Source organism: Asparagus officinalis, chromosome 1 (genome assembly GCF_001876935.1).
Source record: "Asparagus officinalis chromosome 1, Aspof.V1, whole genome shotgun sequence".
Taxonomy (NCBI): domain Eukaryota; kingdom Viridiplantae; phylum Streptophyta; class Magnoliopsida; order Asparagales; family Asparagaceae; genus Asparagus; species Asparagus officinalis.
The window spans coordinates 96806712-96825263 of NC_033794.1; the positions used below are offsets into that span (position 1 = coordinate 96806712).

Consider the following 18552-nt stretch of genomic DNA (forward strand, 5'->3'; position numbering starts at 1 on the left):
AATGTAGATTAGGGAGGGGGGGGGTATTCATTGGTGTAAATTTGGGGATAATGAGATAATTTTTGGAACAATATTTTTTGATGTTATTCATTAGGGTAATTGGTATTGGATTCAACTTCATGATGTTATTAGTTTGTTGAGATAATTGTGGGATAAATACCTCACTTTCTCTAAAATTACACAAACTATATAAAGATTGCTTAGCCCCCACCCTCAAAATTACCTCATATCGCTTCCTGGGGAAAGAGGGGAACAAAATTACCCACTTTCAATCGCCCTCTCCTCCATCGTTGTTCTCGAGCTGGATCGCCTTCTCCTCCGTCGCCCCCTCGAAGAGATCCGACACCAACATCGTCACCCTTAACGTCGTCGTTCTTGAGCTCGATAGCCCTAGCTGGGCCCACCTCCGTCATCATTCTCGAGCTCAATAGCCCTAGCTGGGCCCACTTCCATCGTCGTTCTCAAGCTCGATAGCCCTAGGCGGGATTTCCCCACCGTCATCTCCTCCGCCTCCTCCTCTGCCGCCTCAACCATCTCTCGAACCCAGGTATGTGCCCTTTTCCCTCAATAGTCGACATAAATGAAGTGAAGCGTGACAAAAAGATGAGGACGTACATCTAGATTTGGATATTGGGTTTATAATTAGCCTTGTTTAAGTTAATAATAGGGAGTTGATTTACTTTGTCCCTTCCATTTACTTACAAATTGAGAAAAATATTAAGTTTATGGATGTGAAATGTGAATTCTTGGTCCATCTAATTATATAAAAAAATATGTGTACCCACTAAGGACTAACAGCTAGATGTTTGGTGCTCCCTGCTCAATTGTTACAGTCTGAATATACGATTTTCTTTAAATTGGGACGAATTTAAGGTAAAAGGGTTTTTGAGTGAAAGTGGAAATTATAAGTGCTAAGGTTGTTTGTTATAAGTGATCCCTCTGTGAATGCTTGTTATAAGTAATCACTCTGTTATATGTTAAAGTTGTTTGTTATCATTGAACATAAATTATAAGTGCTGACATAGTAGACTTGAGCATTCAAACACCAAAGTTTTTGCTATATTTGAACTCTTACATGTACATACTACATAAAGCTATAGCCTTTAAGCAAATGAATTTTGGTCATTATTGATATTTGCATTGTAGGATGAATTTTGCTTCGGAAACTTAAAATGTTGAAGAGTACTCTCAAGATAGTGAGAGGGCCAAAAAGGCTAGGTGTTACTATGTAATATGGTCAGAGCAATAGAATAGAGAGCTACTAACTAAGGCTTTTAGTGGAGAAGGTGAAGAATGGCAACAACATGGATAATGTCAACTTCAAGAAATATATCATCACTCAAAATGTGTTGTCATTCATGAATGCTAAATTTGGAAGAACTTCTAAATTTGATCATGTAAAGAATAAGATCACGAGTTGGAAGAAGAAGATTGAACCAATTGAATTACTATTGAGGAACAATTCTGGGTTTAGTTGGGACCCAGTATCTCAAAGAATTACTTGCTCTGTTGAGGTGTGGAAAAATTACAAACAAGTTAACTTCTTAATTACCCAAAGTTTCTAACTACATAATATATTGTTATGTTTGCTAATTACAAAAAAAGAAAAAAAAAATTAATTTGTTATCTTTGTTTTTTGACAGGCTCATCCTAATACACCAATGCTTAAAGATAAGTTATTTGAAAATTTTGAGGATATGCAGATGGTGGTGGGTAGCCACTCAGCTAGTGGGAGAGCAGTTGGAGGCTTAGGAAGTGAGGGTGTAGAGAGTGCGCCATTACATAATGTATTGGATGAGAGTATATTTGATGATGAGATTGGACTTGATGTTATGGGTGAAGCAGAACCTACTCAACCACCAGTAGATCCTCCACCACGTCCCCCTAATAGCACTCCAGGTCCTGTCACTCCCGTTGCTGAATCTGTACCATTGACCTCTAGCACTAGCAGAAATGTTCGTAGAGCACCTTCCGGCACCACCGCCTCTGCATTGTCTCAACCCATCGTGCAAGAAATGGCGAGTGAAATTACAATTATAAGTAAGGCTTTACAAGAGTTAGTCACAGAGGTGAGGTTGTTGCGAAGCTGCAACCAACCGTGGGTCGAGGGAGTGGCTTCAATTTCAGAATTTACCGATGAAGAACAATTGACTGTCCTTAGTTAAAATATTTCCCAAGACGTGACAGATATGTTTGTGAAGATGAATGATGATCAAAGAAGAAGGTTTATGATTTGGTGACTGACTGGAGTATTTCCAAATGACGACAATCATTATGCTTATTAATGACTATGCTTGTGGACCATAGTTTGATGACTACTCTTTTGGAGTTGTATTTTTGGGAACATAGATGTTGTTAGTTATATGCTTTTGGACTTTTATGTTAAGCACATGAATGCTTTGATGATTACATGGTTTTAAATATCATTTTTGTACATATATATGTATGTTAAGCACATGGATGCTTTGAATGACTATCATTTTTGTTAATGGTCAATGTCAAATATATCACCTCATACTGGAAACAAATATCATATCTGGCCTGAAGCAATAACTACATGAGCTGATTTTACATGGACATGGCTTCATTCAGATATTCAAATGAGATGTAACTAAAAGGTTCAAATCTTCTACCAGACCGACATCATAACAAGTAAATGATTTCTCACTTCCTGAGGATCATAGAAATGAATGAAAAAATGCATGAATCTTTGTTTTGATGGAATTCTTGTAGTGAAAGTAATTGGTGAATATCTTGTAGTGAAAATCTTGCTCTGTTTTTATTTCATGATTAATACAAGATAGAAGATAATCAGAATGTCTCTATTTTGCTATTTGATGAGGATACTGCTGATTATCTCCTTATTCACATTATCAACATGGCTGCACAAATAGGAGGTCTAGTCACAAGTATCTCGCACCTCATATCACAAGAGGAAATAAATTTTCACATCTCCCAACTCAGACATGGCATTACAGACATTGGCTTTCAATATTTAAAATCTAAGATGGAGAGCAATCCACGTGATTTTTGTCGAGTATATCGTATGTATCCGGATTACTTTATGAAATTGTGTATGACCTTGCGAGAACGTGGGCATTTACAAGATACACGGTATATCGGCGTTGAGAAGATGGTTGCTATTTTCCTTCTCACTGTTACTCAAAATCAACAATATTTCATCACCACTGAGATGTTTGATCGATCCCGATTTGCAGCTAGTGTTTGTTTCAATAAGGCACTCCAGGTCCTTATGTCATTAGCCCCTTGTATGATGACTCCTCCTACTACCGATCCACCAGCAAATGTCACATCCGAATCTCGTTTTTGGCCTTATTTCAAGGTATTGAAATTTAAATACACTATATAAGTCTTCATTCATTATTATTATAATTTTAAAGTCACATTTCATATATGTTAATGGGAATATATAGGACTGTATCGGTGCTATTTACGGGACCCACATTCCATGTATGGTGTATGGCGAGGACCAAACTCCATATCATAATAGACATGACAATCTTTCTCAAAATATCCTTGCAGCACGCACATTTGATTTTAGGTTTATTTACGTCTTAGTGGGATGAGAGGGATCTGCCAATGATTCACGGGTCTTGAAGGATGCAATGAGTAGAAGTGCATGCAGTCTTCCACTTCTAAATGGTAAATATTTTTTTATCAAATTGTTAGATTTTATATTTATTGATTATAATTCTACAGAAATGTTAATGCATGTAAATTTTATCTAGTTGATTGTGGTTACCTAAATAGGCTACAATTCTTGGCTCCCTATCGGGGTACGAGGTACCACCTTAAAGAGTTTGGCCCAGCTAACAACTGTCAGTGACCACGCAATGCTCATGAGTTATTCAACCATCGACATGCATCTCTTAGAAATTGTATTGAATGTATTTTTGGCATTTTCAAGATTAGGTTTACTATTTTTAAGTCTCAAACTCCAGGTTTTCCATATTAGACTCAAAAAAGTATGATCTGGGCATGTATCGGTTTGCATAATTTTCTGAAGATGGAGAACTCTAATGATGACTTTGAAGTTTTTGATCTTCCTTCAGAGGCACCACACAATGTTGCTCCGATTGATGGTGATTCTGATGAGAACGATGACCTACAAACTAAACAAGCACAGCGGGCAGCTGCATCACGTTGGAAAGAATAAATGGCAAACACAATGTGGGAGGATGGGACAAACGTAGCCCAAGAAGTCTAGAGCAAAGTTATATGTCAGTAGATTATATTTGTAATAATTAAGATTTAAGTTACTGACTAAAGATTTTATTTGTAATAATTGAGACTTTATCATCATCATTGTAATAAATGTAGGAATGATTAAATAATTATTGCAATTGAAAAATTTGTTAATATAACATAATAGCTAAAATAAACATCAAAATATTCAAAGATTGATTAATATTATTAATATTATTATATTATTTTTGATATTTTATATTAAAATAATCTTAAAAATAATATTATTATATATTATAACCATTATTTATTTAATCATTTGATGTTATATCAAGTTAAACTTGAACTTAATTGATCTATAATATGATATTATAAAAAGATGTCATATCAATTGTCCCACTCAAATTATCCCATTTTACCCCATTTTATCCCACTCAAATTGTCCCATTGGGTAAAATTATCCCATTGAAACCATTTAACCCAATTTGCTCCCATTTACACAAATGAATAACAGTAAACACAACAGAAAGTCCTTCATACAAGAAAGAAACTCAAGTTTTTCAATAATCAGCCTCGTCATCAGATAAATTTCGAGCCAGAATCTTCACATAATACAAGCTGAAATTAGATATTTTTAATATCTGATTGTGAAAGTTTTTTAGAGAAAGAAACACTAGTGAAGAACATAATACACCTTCGTGTAACCCACGATAATCACACCCAATTCCTACCATGTAACTAGCATTCCTTCTAACACACAACCATAATAACATAGCACATAAAAAAGTTAAAAATAGGTATGAGTGGCGGCTCACTAAGTAAAATGAGCTACCAAAGAGCTGTAGTCATGTAGTGAGGCCCATCCTAATCGTCACATCAAAAGGTGTGAGTCTCACTAACTTATCTCTTAATAGCTCATTTTGCTAAATGAGCCACCACCTCATAGCTTTCGAATCCATATATTAATCATATAAGATATTTCCCCTCACATATTTTTCTCAAGCAACAAGGGAGATGCCTGCAAGGACCAAAGAATTAGCAATCACTTGGTTCGCTGCTTCAGTCGGGTGCACGCTATCCCAGAACACATAGCCCGTAGCATTTGCGCATGTGCCTACTGATTTCGGGTTGCAGAGAACCGAAGTTTCTACTGTTCCAGTTCCACAACAGCCTTTTCTTGCCTCAAAGAAGCCTGTACCAATTCATGGTATCAGATTATCTTAATAGATACATTGATATATCCTACAAAACTTTGGTAGATGATTACTAATAGTTTTAGGGTTAATTGTGGGTAGAGCCCCCGTATTATTGTCATTTTAAACTTACTATCTCTTTTGTTTTATTGTTGTAGATAGACCACCTAAGAGGACATTTTTTTTTTATTCTTTTACCGTTAGAGAGAGAATTTTTTTTTGACAAATAGATCCCCTAAGGGTAATAGGCAAAAGTTTACTGAGGGAGTCTATCTGTAGCAGTAAAACTAGAGGGATTGTAAGTTCAGAACAATGATACTGGAGGGAGTCTATCAGCAATTAACGCTGGTTTTGATATGAGTTATAATTAGCAAGCTATGAGTCATGAACAATAATCATATATAACCATGATCCATTAAGCAGCATTACAGGGCCTGTCAGAACATTTTCTAAAGCTTAAGGTGTTGTTGGATAATAGACCAAGGGGTTAAGGACAAGTAAAACCTCAAAAAATACATACCTGGAATAAAGTGACTAAACTGTTCTTAATTAGCCAAATGATAAAAAATTAAAATGGGTTATATAACCCATCTAGATGGGTAAAAATAGAGGTTATAATCTCTAAAATGAGGGGTTTACTAATCATCCTAACTCTATATAAAACTATACAAAACAGGTTAACCAGTCTACCTTTCGTATATTACTCGAAATGTGTTTACTTCTATAACCCCTTTCATCTCATCTTTAGACTTAGTTTTCGCTAATATTCAACCTTTTAACTTTTGTTAAACAGGAACCAATTGTTTAGCTAGTTAATCGATCGAGCTATGTAGATCAACATCTAGTAAAGCAACAAACGGTGAAAGATCAATGCAGAACAGGGATTATAGTTGCAATCTTAAATAAACTCAAAACTTCAGTGATATAGCTAGCGGACCATTTTTGGAAGGATCAGTGGCGAGATCTTTGAGGGGAGTGTAAATGTCAAAGACCGCAATCTTCAGTTTAGGATGTTGCTTGGCTAGGGAGTTCACGGCCGCGTTAAGCTTCTTGTTGAATCCTTGAGAATCAACATTAAGCCTTGGCACACACTCATTACTTCCATATCCAAATAGTGTGATTGAAGCAGGAACACATCCTAATGGTGGTAATGTTGTGACCGCGATCTTTCGAGCACCCAATCCGTATAAATCCTGCATATATAAAAATCAAATAAATCAGCAGGTTAACAGACTTCAAAACAATGGGCTTTTGTCACATACTACACTCTAGCAGGTCTCAAAAGGTCTTCGTATGTTTAAGGGTTGCTTGCCAATGGAGCCCCCCCTGCAGTACTGTGTATCTTGTCATGGAACTTAATATCCTTAGTTTGATTTTGGCAGATAGACCCCCGCCCTGAGTGAAATATTGTGGCTAAGTTTTACCGAACTCCTTGAACTCTTGGGGGTTTGGCAGATACCCCTTCTTAACTTTGTTTATTCCACGCAACCCTCGATGGTAACGCGCCATGGACTTTCACTCGTCACCAAAGGGCGAAGTTCGTATAAAGGGTTGATTTTATCTGACGTGGGTGTATGTATCTTCATCCTTAATTTGATGTCAAAGTTCACGGTGTTAGCTTTGGGGTTAAGTTAGACAGCCTCAGTGGGCATAAGTGAAACGCCGAGAAGTTCAGGGCGTCATATGTAAACCCTCCAAGTTCGGGGGGGTCAAGCGAAAATTACCTCTCTTTTTTAAATTCTTTTACCCTTAGGGGGGTCTACTTGCCAAAAACAAATTAACAGTCTGATCCCTTTCTCTGATAGTGTTTACGAGCGTCACTGACCTTGACGAATTTGGTGAAGATGGAGACGAGGAAGGAAGAGAACTCGTCGGGGGTGTACAACTTGTTGAGATAAGGATTGACGTAGTAGTTCTGAATGAAATCACTGCTGCCTGAACTCACTAAGTAGAGAGCTCCAGAGAGAATGGATGATGCCTTTTTGCTGCCAGCAATTTTTGCTAGCTTCGATTGGTACTCTTTGTAGTACTCTAGCTGCTGGGATAAGGGGATTACATGCTGCCAAAATATTTAAAACAGTGAGATGGATGGATATAAATTGCTCATCTTATTATTTGTTTGGATGATATATTTCATTATTACGTACCAGCTTTTGTCTAGTTCTAACAGGGGGAAAAAATTAAATTAAATTAAAAGTCTCAGATGTGATTTGGTCTACATAAAACATGATTACTTCAGGCATAACTTTTATCGAATATGATTTACATGAGGTAGTGAAATTTATTTCAAACTGCAGGAAGGTTTAAACAGTGATGGTTAATTAGATGGTTCTTAGTGTTAATGTTTTTTCGAGCACAGTCAGCAAAACTCCGTTTCAAAATGCTTAAAAATGACATTCAAGGCTCCGTGTCTAGGATTCTGCTTGAAAACAAGCAAAAAGATTTTTAAAAAAAGCCTTACGAAAAAGTCACATTTACAACAATTTTTTGTTTTTGTAAGTATTATTAAAAAGAGAGATTTCACTGTTAGCTTTAGTTGGTGGTTAGTATCACTTTCCTCTTTATAGTTTTATCTCAGTTGTGTTTTGTCCTAGATATAGAACACCTCAAACATGAAGCAAAATAAAACACGAAAAAGTGACTATTGTTCTTCAACAGTATAGGATACTTCTGTTGAATATGTTTAGACATAGTTAGAAAATTAGACTTATATAGAGTTTTCCACATCCATACTTCTTTTAGAACTGTATTATTGTTTCAGGCACATCCATAGATTTTCTCCATCCATTATTCTTTGTAATTTGTACTAGATCATATCTATATGCCTAATACGCCTTTTTGATATTTCCCTTATAAAAACACCATTAATTATTTGGAAGAGAAGACAAAAAGGATTAATACACCCATAAAAGAAAAGCGAACCGATGGAGTTTATATAACTACTGATATCAACATCACAAAAAACTTAGAAATTTAGTTGATATTTTAAACAACCTTAGTTAAACTCAAACATAAGTCATAAATGAACGTTTTAAAAAATTATGTGCCTTGATTTCTACGTATAAATTTGATGACTATGATGAAATATAACTTACAGAGGAAATTGCAGTATGATCATAATATCCTGATCCAGCCGACGCAAAATTTGCTCCTATAAGAAGGTTTTTCCCTGAAGCCTGAGGGCTAAGATAAGCCGGAGGGTAGCTAGTGAATCCCAAAGTCTCAGCTACAAATTTACACAACAAACACTTACACTCAGAACAAAATCGGCGAAAGGTGGGAAAAAAAGAAAGTGTGTCATATCACTCTGAATCTCTGATGAAAGCTCACCAGTGATATCAGTAGCCAACTTGCCATTGCAAAACCTCCCAGTCGGCTGTTTGTTCTTGAAATCTCTCCCGTACGGAGGAAAATCTGCCTTAAAAAAGGTAGTAATATAGTCATTATTCCCTACATCAACTGAAGAATCACCAAATGTTATTATGGCGGGAACAAGTGCATTTGAATCTTGAGATTGGCCTCCCAAGATATTGCAGGAAAAGAGTAGCAACATGAAAGCTATTGCAAAACCCATTCTAAGAAAGTTTTGAGGATTAGCACTAATTACAAGATCTAATGGAAGAACGATACCTATATATATATATATATATAGTCTAAAAGTTTTTGAGAAATGATGAACATTAAGGTAGTCCATGGAGTTTGTTAAAGAGCATTCAAAGCACGCATGTGAGCTGGATGTTGACGGTTGATCAGTAGGGATAATTTTGTTAGTTTTCCTTGCATATTTTCAGAACCATAGCCTCCATTAATCCTTGCAACCAGAAAAGGAGGCTCTTAAATGTGGTTGTGTCAGGAGGTTCAGAGGTAGCTGCTATCCACTGCCTAATGTAATGATCGCGAAAAGGGTTGAATTGCGGGTAGACCCCTTGTATTTCTATTCTTGCAGACAGGCCACCTGGATTCTCAACTCCGCTAGTTAAATTTAAGATTGAGCTTCATAAACTGAGACATATGAGCTTCATATACTGATTTACTCACTATAAACTAGCATAACGATCATCACATATAGCTAATTTAAATGGGAAAACTAACATATATAGTTGAGAATCCACGGGGTCTATCAGCTGCAACGATAGAAGTACAGAGGGTCTATCCGCAATTTGGCGATAGTACAACAAGGGGCCAATCCATAATTAACTCAATGAAAAGAAAATGGTACGCGGTACTGAAAGGCTAGGATTGTGGATAATAAACAAAGATGTTAGTGATGAAATATATTCACTAAATACACTCTGGCTGTCGAGAGTATGACAGGCAGCTGCCCTAATGGAACTGTGAGGATCTTAATGGTTTTTTTTTTTTTTTTACTTATTGGGGTGTGAAGATGGGACCTGAGACTCTTGTCAAGGCTACTGGTGCACCTAACAACAAAGTTTTTATTCCTCAACACCGAGTCTTTGAGAAAAACTCAAGCACGCACATCCACACCGCATGGCTCCCCGGAAAAACCATTCAACAAGCCATTATGTTGCTTGTCATGACCACTTGGTTGTGTTTCCCTCTCAAGTCACGTGGATAATAATGATTTATAAGGTTATTTTTCTTGTGAGATTTAGTTGTCATTTATGTCAAGCTTGCAACTGCTCAATTGAGTACTATTGGGTTGGTTCCTGTCTATTTTCCTTGATGTTTCTACATGTTATGCTCCGATAAATAAGGCCGAATTTTCTTCGAGTACATAAAAAGCAGAAGACAGTGCCGAGCAATTGAATTTTGCGCGTAATCAGTCGTGAATATTGAGCATTGGCTCCGCGTCTTCTACAGGAAAGAAAGGCTCAACGGAAGTGGACGATAGATAGACGGCTGCTCTTGGTTCAGCCAAAAATAGACCATTGAATGGAAGTGCTACATCGCGTTTCAATATTGACAAGGTGATATCCCGTTTGAAGGTGGAGCAAATTGAGGAGAAAGTAACTAATACAACAGCCACAGCACTGAGTAATAAAACAAAACTTTACCGGTTTATCTGTACTCATGTAACAGCTTTAATAAACACGCTCTAACCATTTATATAACATAAAAAAAAATGAATGAATTTTGTTTACCGATGGCATCTCCACACATGCATGACACAAGTGCAGGTGAAATTAATCAGCAACAAATTTGATGGACAATGTACCCCCTCCCTTATGGGAGACAAATTATTCACGCAGAACGCTTTTTATGCGGAGAGATCACAAAATAAAAGTGGAAAATTGTTCAACTTTTGAATTCAAAAGGGAGCAAACAAAAGATAATACTTCTAAAACTGAAAGCATAACATGTATAAACACATTCAAATACCTTAAGTGGTAGAAAAATTTCAAATGTAGTCACATAAAACGGACAATGAAGAGCTATCACCAAACTTGCTATCGAACTTGAAAAAGTTGGAGCAAGAAAATTCACAAGATAACCTTGACATGGTACAGCGTTGCAATCAAAACTTCCAAAATATCTCGTTAGCATCAGTTCTTTTATACATTATTACCACTTGCTACTCTACAAAGAACGAGTTCAATACATCTTATGTACATAAGTGGAAACTGTGACTGTAAAAAAAAAAAACGTTAAGAGAAGAGGGCCTGGCGCACAAATAAAGGCCATCTCCCTCATTTTTTCCCCTCTTTTGTTTCCCTTTATCCTTCCCGGCTTATCTTGCTCCTCTCCAACTCCTTCAAAAATTGAGTTGCGCCTGACTAATGATATTATTCACTTTAAATATGTTATGACTTCCAGAATGTGTTTGGATCTTTACTATACAAAGATCGATCCTGGATCTCCAAATTAGCAACATGCCAGTCAACAAGTCTAGCTTGGATACATTTACATAACAAAAGACTAGTAGGAAATAGCCACCAGCCACTTTCATCCCTGCCACAAACACAAAGAATCACAAAAATACATACATTGATTAACATTATTTAAAAGAAGCTGCGATTTGATTTTAACTTATATTATACATGAGATTCATGTACAGAAGCCAATATATTTTGTAAAATGAAAGAAAATATACTCACGCGCCCAGACTCCACGGCTGCAGGCTTGAATGCTTTCGGCTTGACGACTTGTAATGTATAAATCCACACATAAAAGCCACAATCTGTAGAAAGATTGATTTTTCAGAATCATAAATAGTAGATAGCATGCATGGGAAAACATTCCACCGTAACTAAGAAATGTAAATAAGAACATGCACCCACATAAAAGTTATAATATGCAAAAGGATGGATTTTTTTCAGAATCATAAATACTAGATTGGGGCAAAATAACACGGTAACTGACAAGTGTAAATAAGAACATGATAGTTATAATTTGCAGGACTTTTCAAGGCAATCAAGCTAAGAAAATCTCTCACATAACTGAAAGAATTGGCAAACAATCTGTGATAAAGGAATTACAGCATGCACTTTACAATCTTATAGGAAATAAATTTAAAAACGAGCCTTCTTGCTCAATCTACTTAATCAATGCACGTCAACGCGTTTAAACTTCACAGTCTACGTACTTCCTGCACTCAGTTTCAGATTTGATGAGAAAATGGCTTATTCAAAACATCTTAACTCGAGACTATATGATAAAGAGTACCACTACAATTTGTGTACTACTTTGACTAACAGACTGGAAAATGCTACACTACTCACCTTTTAATATATATATTCCTGATAAAATTCCAGCCAGAACTGGTCTAGAGATCCTCTACATCCTCGGTTGTAGAGAAACTCTACATTTGGCAAGGAGCACCAATAACCTCTCTTCATTCTTGTGGACCCCGTGAATGACATTATTTACGTAATTTATAATAAAAAGTTAATTATGGGGCCCACTAAATGCACCAATGTGATTGATCTACATAATGAACTGTAGGATTTCTCTACAATCAAGGTTGCAGAGAATCTCAAGATCAGCTCTATTTAGATGATTTGCTAGTGTGTTCTAGATGGTTATCAGTCATAAATATTAATAGGCGATGGAAGCTGTCATTCAGATAATTTTGATAGAAAGAATACTAGAACTGCAACACTGCAAATTTTCCCTAAACATATGATTCAAATATAAATCATGTATTACTTTGATACTAACAGAGTCGAGTATGTGCGGTCCTTTTCTACACATGATTCAAATAGATCCATATGTTTCTACTTACATGCTAGAGGCTACTAGGTACCAGCTCAGCACAAAACTTATATTACAGTTAGCATGGTTATGTGATAGTTGCACCTCTCCAGGGTATATGATGTTTCTTTCTCCAGAGTATATGATTCTTTCTCTCTAATTAACTGATTCGAATATTTCCTGCTCATGTGGATAATCTCTGAGTTTAAGCATATTAGTTGTCTTTCATAAGCTAGGCTTTTCCAGGGTCTAAGAGGAAAGTGCTGCCACAAACTTCAAGATGATGCTGACTAGCTATGCAACAGAAACACACATACTTTAAAGTTGAGTATTTGTCAGGTTGATCATCGGAACTGACACCTCCGGAGTGATTCTGGAAATTGGCACCTCTTGGACATTCCTTGGATGCACAAAGGGCACTTCTCAAGCCGTCGCAAATCTATCTTACAATTTTTATTTTAAACATTTTTCTAAACACATTTTAGCATCTTAAACATTTCTTTCGTACTTTCCACTCATCAAAATGTATTCATACTGTCATTTGTATTTCAAATAGTATATTCCACTCTAAAATGATAGCAAAGTAGCTAAAACTTGGATATAACAAGTTAGATACCTCACATTATTCCATACAATGATGACGAGCCTAGACCTAATTCCCTTCTTGAAGTATATCAATCATTTTAGAAAATATGATTGTTAAATTTCATCTAATTCTTAAAGAGATTAAGTGAATATTAGTTGAATAATTAAGGGTTCCCTCATATGCCTTTACAATTTCCTGTTAAGTTTGATTATATATAAATTCACTGTCACATTTTTGTCACCATATCCTACTTTTCAAGGAATTGCTCTTTCATCTTGTACTTATCATGTTACATCCCATGCCATATCCATGCCTTAGCAGATAGAATAAACATCAAATGAATCATGAATCTGACGGTCATCGGAATAAAATGATTAATTGAATGGACTATAGAAATAATCTAGCTGATCAATTCTCAACCATGGACGAGCGAGAAAGAACTTACAACATTAATCAAAGAAGTTGTATTCCATAAAGCATATACACGCGCGAGCCCTGCTGATCTTCGAGGTCCGTGGCTAAAAAGTGCACTGATTCCAGCAGGAAATGGTGAAAGTATACCCAGCGGTAGAATAAATAACACTAAGAAGACGTCTGCTAAAGAAAAGGAATATAATTGGAGCAAAGTAAGCAATACTAAGCTAAAATCCCCTAAAAGCAATATGGAGATGACCAACCCAACAAGGTCCTGCAATAAAAAAGAGAAGGAACAAAATCACAACAGTATTTAGGAAAACCAAGAAAATTAATATTGACTGCCACAGTTCACATACAGTGCTAAGTGCTAACTTAAAAGGTACTACAGGAAGATAGGCTAAAAACTAACCTGCTGCCCAATAGGTTTAGAGTTGTGCACTATGAGTGAGAACGGGTACAGGATATCTTTCCTGTCTTCAAGCATCCGCAGGCTGTAACTATCTAAAGTGCCTCCATTAATCTTTTGACGCAAGACAACTTCCCTATTTTCAAAGCATGCTTGACCATCCCTGCGGGTGTTACATATTCTGTACAGCACAAATTGTAATATCATTAAGTTTAAAATTATCAGATGAGCATCTTATACAAAATCCTTAATCAAGAAAAGGACACTTATCAAGAGAGAATATTTTAAAACAAAAGGTTAGAAGAATTACTGGGAAAGTTGATCAATGTTTATTAAAGTCCCTGCACCATCAACAGTTGTTGCTACAGACTCTTTTTCCACAGTGGATACGACAAGACCAAACTGGCAATAGCCAGAAGCAGTAGCCTGAAACCAGGCAAGATTAACACATACACCATGCGAGCTCAGAGCAGGATTTGCATGAGTTTGAAGCCAGTTGAGGACAGGCAGAAGTGTTAATCTTAGGTATCCACGACGAACAAGACGCAGATGAGCATTTAATCCAGCCACTAGGCGATACCATATGGTTGGTGGAACACACTGCAAATTATGAGCACATTGTGGGAACTACAATTCTGGAATATCCTCAAAGGACTAAAATTCCCTTGTGGTCACAAACTAACCTGACTCATAAGACTAGTGAGGACATTGTCACTGTGTAGTGAAAAAGGAGCCATGTAAGTTCCATCACCACCAAAGATTATACACATTGGAAATCTTTGATAAAGGCGAGGAGGAAGTTCAGGTCTTTTTTCATCTCCACCCAGATAGAAATCAACATATGCTAGCATTAAATCTGGGGTTGCGGCCACCTGCATAAAAGGAACAAGATTATATTATTAATGAATGAAGCTTTACCAGGTATACATAAGAAACTAAATATGATTGAAGAACACTAAATTGTAATAAAACAAAGATATAATGAAGATTTTCTGATAAAAAAGAAGACGCAAGAACAACAACGAAGGCTTTATCCGTACACATACCCGACACGTACTTGTACCCGTATCCATACCCAAACTCCTGGGACACTCCTTGCATGTATGAATACATTTATTCGGGCATGTACTCACTTATGCAATAGATGTTCTAAGAAATGTTGAAAGTAAAAAAAAAAAAAAACGTTTGACCTCCTGTTTGGGGCTAAGAGAAAAAACATAACGCATAATGTAGATTATATTGTTTATTAATTTTAGATATTTTTATAAATACTAACAATTCATAATAACTTTAATACTTAGAATCATCAAACTTTTCATACATAACATCACAATTATCAAACATAGAAATATAATATCACAATTTCTTAACAAAAGCTAGTCATATATGACTAATAATCATCCAAAAAGCATCATCAAACGATCAAATACGTCAATGTTGTCAAGTTTAAAGCAATACAAACAAGTCTAAACAAAACCAAACACGTCCAACTCTCAAGTTCTTAACGTCACAAAAATATTCTAATTCCTAACTAAGTTCACTACATCAACCAAACTAAATATTTATGTAACAATAAGAAATTTTGCATATACAGTGATTGCAATGTGCAAACTTAATTTCATAAAATCAAGTATTCATTGAAAACTGAAAACTAAAGCCTAATCAAAATCAAGTAATAACTGAAAGTAATTATCTTACCAACACAATTAACCCACTAATTAACATTTGTATTCCAATTCCATGACAGATCTTAAAAAGTTATGTTGAAGGGTTCCGTGACAGATCTTAAAAAGTTATGTTGAAGGGTAAAGTAACGGAGCAACAAGTTTGATATGATTTTAGGGTAAATTGGCAATATAAAAAATTAGAATTTAGAAGGTAATTTCAGAATTACTATTTATTTAAAGAATATATAACTGAAATGCCCAATACATAATTGAAAAATAAAAATTTTACATCACCAGTGTCTGCAGACGCTGCTGATAGCAAGAGGAGTTTCAGAGGATGCAGACGCTGCTGATAGCAAGAGGAGTTTCAGAGGAGGCAAGTAGCTAGGGTTTGGGTTGGAGGAGGCAAAGAGATCGCAGATTCACAGGAAGAGAATAGGGAGATTGGGACTAAAAGGGGTAGAATTACATGATTTGGACGGTGGAGATGCATCCACCCGTCCTAATCAGAGATGCAATTTAACCTAAGAAACTCAACCTAAAAAAAAATCATATTAAGTAGTTACATAACTTAATAAACATCTAATGCAATAAAACGTGTTTTTTCTATGTTAAACATTTTTAGTGTTAAATGGGCGTGTTACCTAGCAAGAGGGCACCGTTAAGTTACAAAACACGTTATAATAGGTTATATAATGCATTTTTTGCAACACTAGTTCTATGTTAAAACACTTCTCATACACATCTTGGACACATATCCTACAGTTCACATCCACTTACCAAAATTTGTTGGAACATAGGTCGATTTTCAAACTATTACTTAAAGGGTCATATGGGTGTCCAGATCAAAAATGTTGGTTTTCATATTTATAATCCACACCATAATAGAAAAAAAAATTATAGGAGTTTTAATTCTCATAACACATGAATGAAAAACAATAATGATATAAATTATTAATTACAACATATAATACATGTATGTGTATATAAAAATGTATATAGCCATCTCCCATACCCTACCTTTTACAAATTTAGCGTGTCCCATACCTGTACCCGTATAGACACCTGTACCCGTACTCGTACCATGCAACTCGGATTGTGAGCCTACCACTATCACAGTTGAAACACCATCATTTAACTATACAATGTCAAGTTCAGAATTTGAGTACTCATTCACAATTTCACATCAATGAGCACCATTAACAAGTGATTCTTGATTGGAGTAAGCTACCTATTTGTAACGAAGAGATGAATAAAAAATGTTAGCCATCAAGCATCAAGAAGAGCCATAAAGGAGAAGGTCAAAGAGTCAGCACTAGCCATCGAGAAGAGCTGTAAAGGGTTCTTCATCAACGATCCACTATCTCAATGACTCGTCTTATGGAGTTTCTTTGTAACAATGCTTACTAACTGCATTAAGCCCCCACTTCAGCTGTATCTGCTCTATATGAAACCAGTCCATTTTCTTCCTAAAGATATAGAATATTTTCACAATAAGTACCAACTTTTTATTAATATGTATGGTTGCTACTAAGATTTTTAGAGTTAATCTCTTCTATGGCTTTTCTTTTTAAATTTATTGTATATTGTTGTGAATGTCTCTTTAAGAAAAATCCTTTTAACCTCTAAAAATTCGCTGAATCATTAACCTTCTTTACTACCTAAATAGGGAACCTCTACTACATAAATTACTCTGATAAACATATATGCTTTCATCCATTTCATATATTACCAGATCAGTCAACTCCTACTAAATTATTGGTCCAACCTTCATATGAAATTCAGCCAAACTAAATACAGATGTGGACAAAATTTCCAATCAGTTTTACTTAATAAATTTCATCCCTCCTCGATCTGTGATCCGCCTTATGCCTCATGCATAGGGACTCATGGTGCATTTATAATCTGGATTGCTGAACATTTGTCACATTGGTATACAGTACCAACAGTTACATTTCAGTAAACAAGTACAAGAGATCAATATCTATTCTCAGAATTCAGGTTTTAAATATGTTTATGGCCATTCATGTCATCTAAACTTAAATGGTGAACAATACATGAATAAATATCGCTGGTGTACACAAAATAAAGTTTGTAGAGAATGTGCAAGAACATGCATGAAGCAATAAAAAATAATTATGGATGTGTTATAATCTAACAGTAAAAGAAACAAAATAAGACTATTAAACTATCCTACATGTAGCATGCTTCCAGCACAAGGAAGCTTTAGAAGAAAACAGAAAACAACGATGGGAACCACACGAAATATAGTTAAAGTGTACATAAAGACAAACCTTAAGCCCTTCATAGAGAGCACGTGAGCGACAAGAGCGCAAACATGCATGATCATACTCTGACCTCACGAACTCACGAAGACGTTGCAACTTCTTTCTTCTCCGCCACTGCTGCCATGACCAAGCAAAGGGATATGCAAGTATACACAGAATGCCGTAAATTGATCCCTCCCACCACTGATAAGCAGCTAGTACATTAACTTCATCAACAAATCTATTAAAAGCATCTTCGTATCTGCCATAAAAAATGTAGTATAAAAGCCTTGTGACATCTCTGTAACTAAAAGAACATTAGGTTCTAGAATAATGTAAAATTAAGATATCAGCCAGCCTCAAAAGGAAAAATTAGACAACAATTAAACTATGCCATTGGTAGATTAATATGCTCAATTTTGAAACGTTCTGTTTTCGGTTAACATAAATTTAAATCAAAGGAAACACCCACTTACACAATCTCAACAACTTGTTCTGGGGGAGAATGTGGGAGATGCCAAGGCTCGCTGAATGTATTCCACTTACACAATCTCAACAACTTGTTCTGGGGGAGAATGTGGGAGATGCCAAGGCTCGCTGAATGTATTTGATCCCATGAAGTACATCCTATGGTTCTGGGGGAGAATGTGGGAGA

At 35.9% G+C, this 18552-nt stretch overlaps 2 protein-coding genes across 2 annotated transcripts in view; both read right to left on the reverse strand.

Moving 5' to 3' along the window:
- Positions 4788-9018, reverse strand: LOC109828749 (GDSL esterase/lipase APG-like). Its single transcript, XM_020395674.1, has 5 exons — positions 8730-9018; positions 8495-8625; positions 7225-7458; positions 6337-6592; positions 4788-5398 (listed from the first exon to the last, which is right to left on the reverse strand). The coding sequence occupies exons 1-5, from the start codon at positions 8971-8973 to the stop codon at positions 5205-5207; spliced, it is 1059 nt and encodes a 352-aa protein (XP_020251263.1). The 5' UTR covers positions 8974-9018; the 3' UTR covers positions 4788-5204.
- Positions 10767-18552, reverse strand: part of LOC109828752 — a 31977-nt gene continuing 24191 nt past the window's right edge. The window contains exons 17-24 of the mRNA XM_020395675.1: positions 18444-18532; positions 17925-18159; positions 14647-14835; positions 14274-14563; positions 13967-14144; positions 13586-13828; positions 11459-11541; positions 10767-11312 (exon numbers count right to left, since the gene is read on the reverse strand). Of these exons, the coding sequence (XP_020251264.1) occupies positions 11165-11312; positions 11459-11541; positions 13586-13828; positions 13967-14144; positions 14274-14563; positions 14647-14835; positions 17925-18159; positions 18444-18532 (1455 nt within the window). The 3' untranslated portion in view covers positions 10767-11164. The remainder of the gene's footprint in view (positions 11313-11458; positions 11542-13585; positions 13829-13966; positions 14145-14273; positions 14564-14646; positions 14836-17924; positions 18160-18443; positions 18533-18552) is intronic.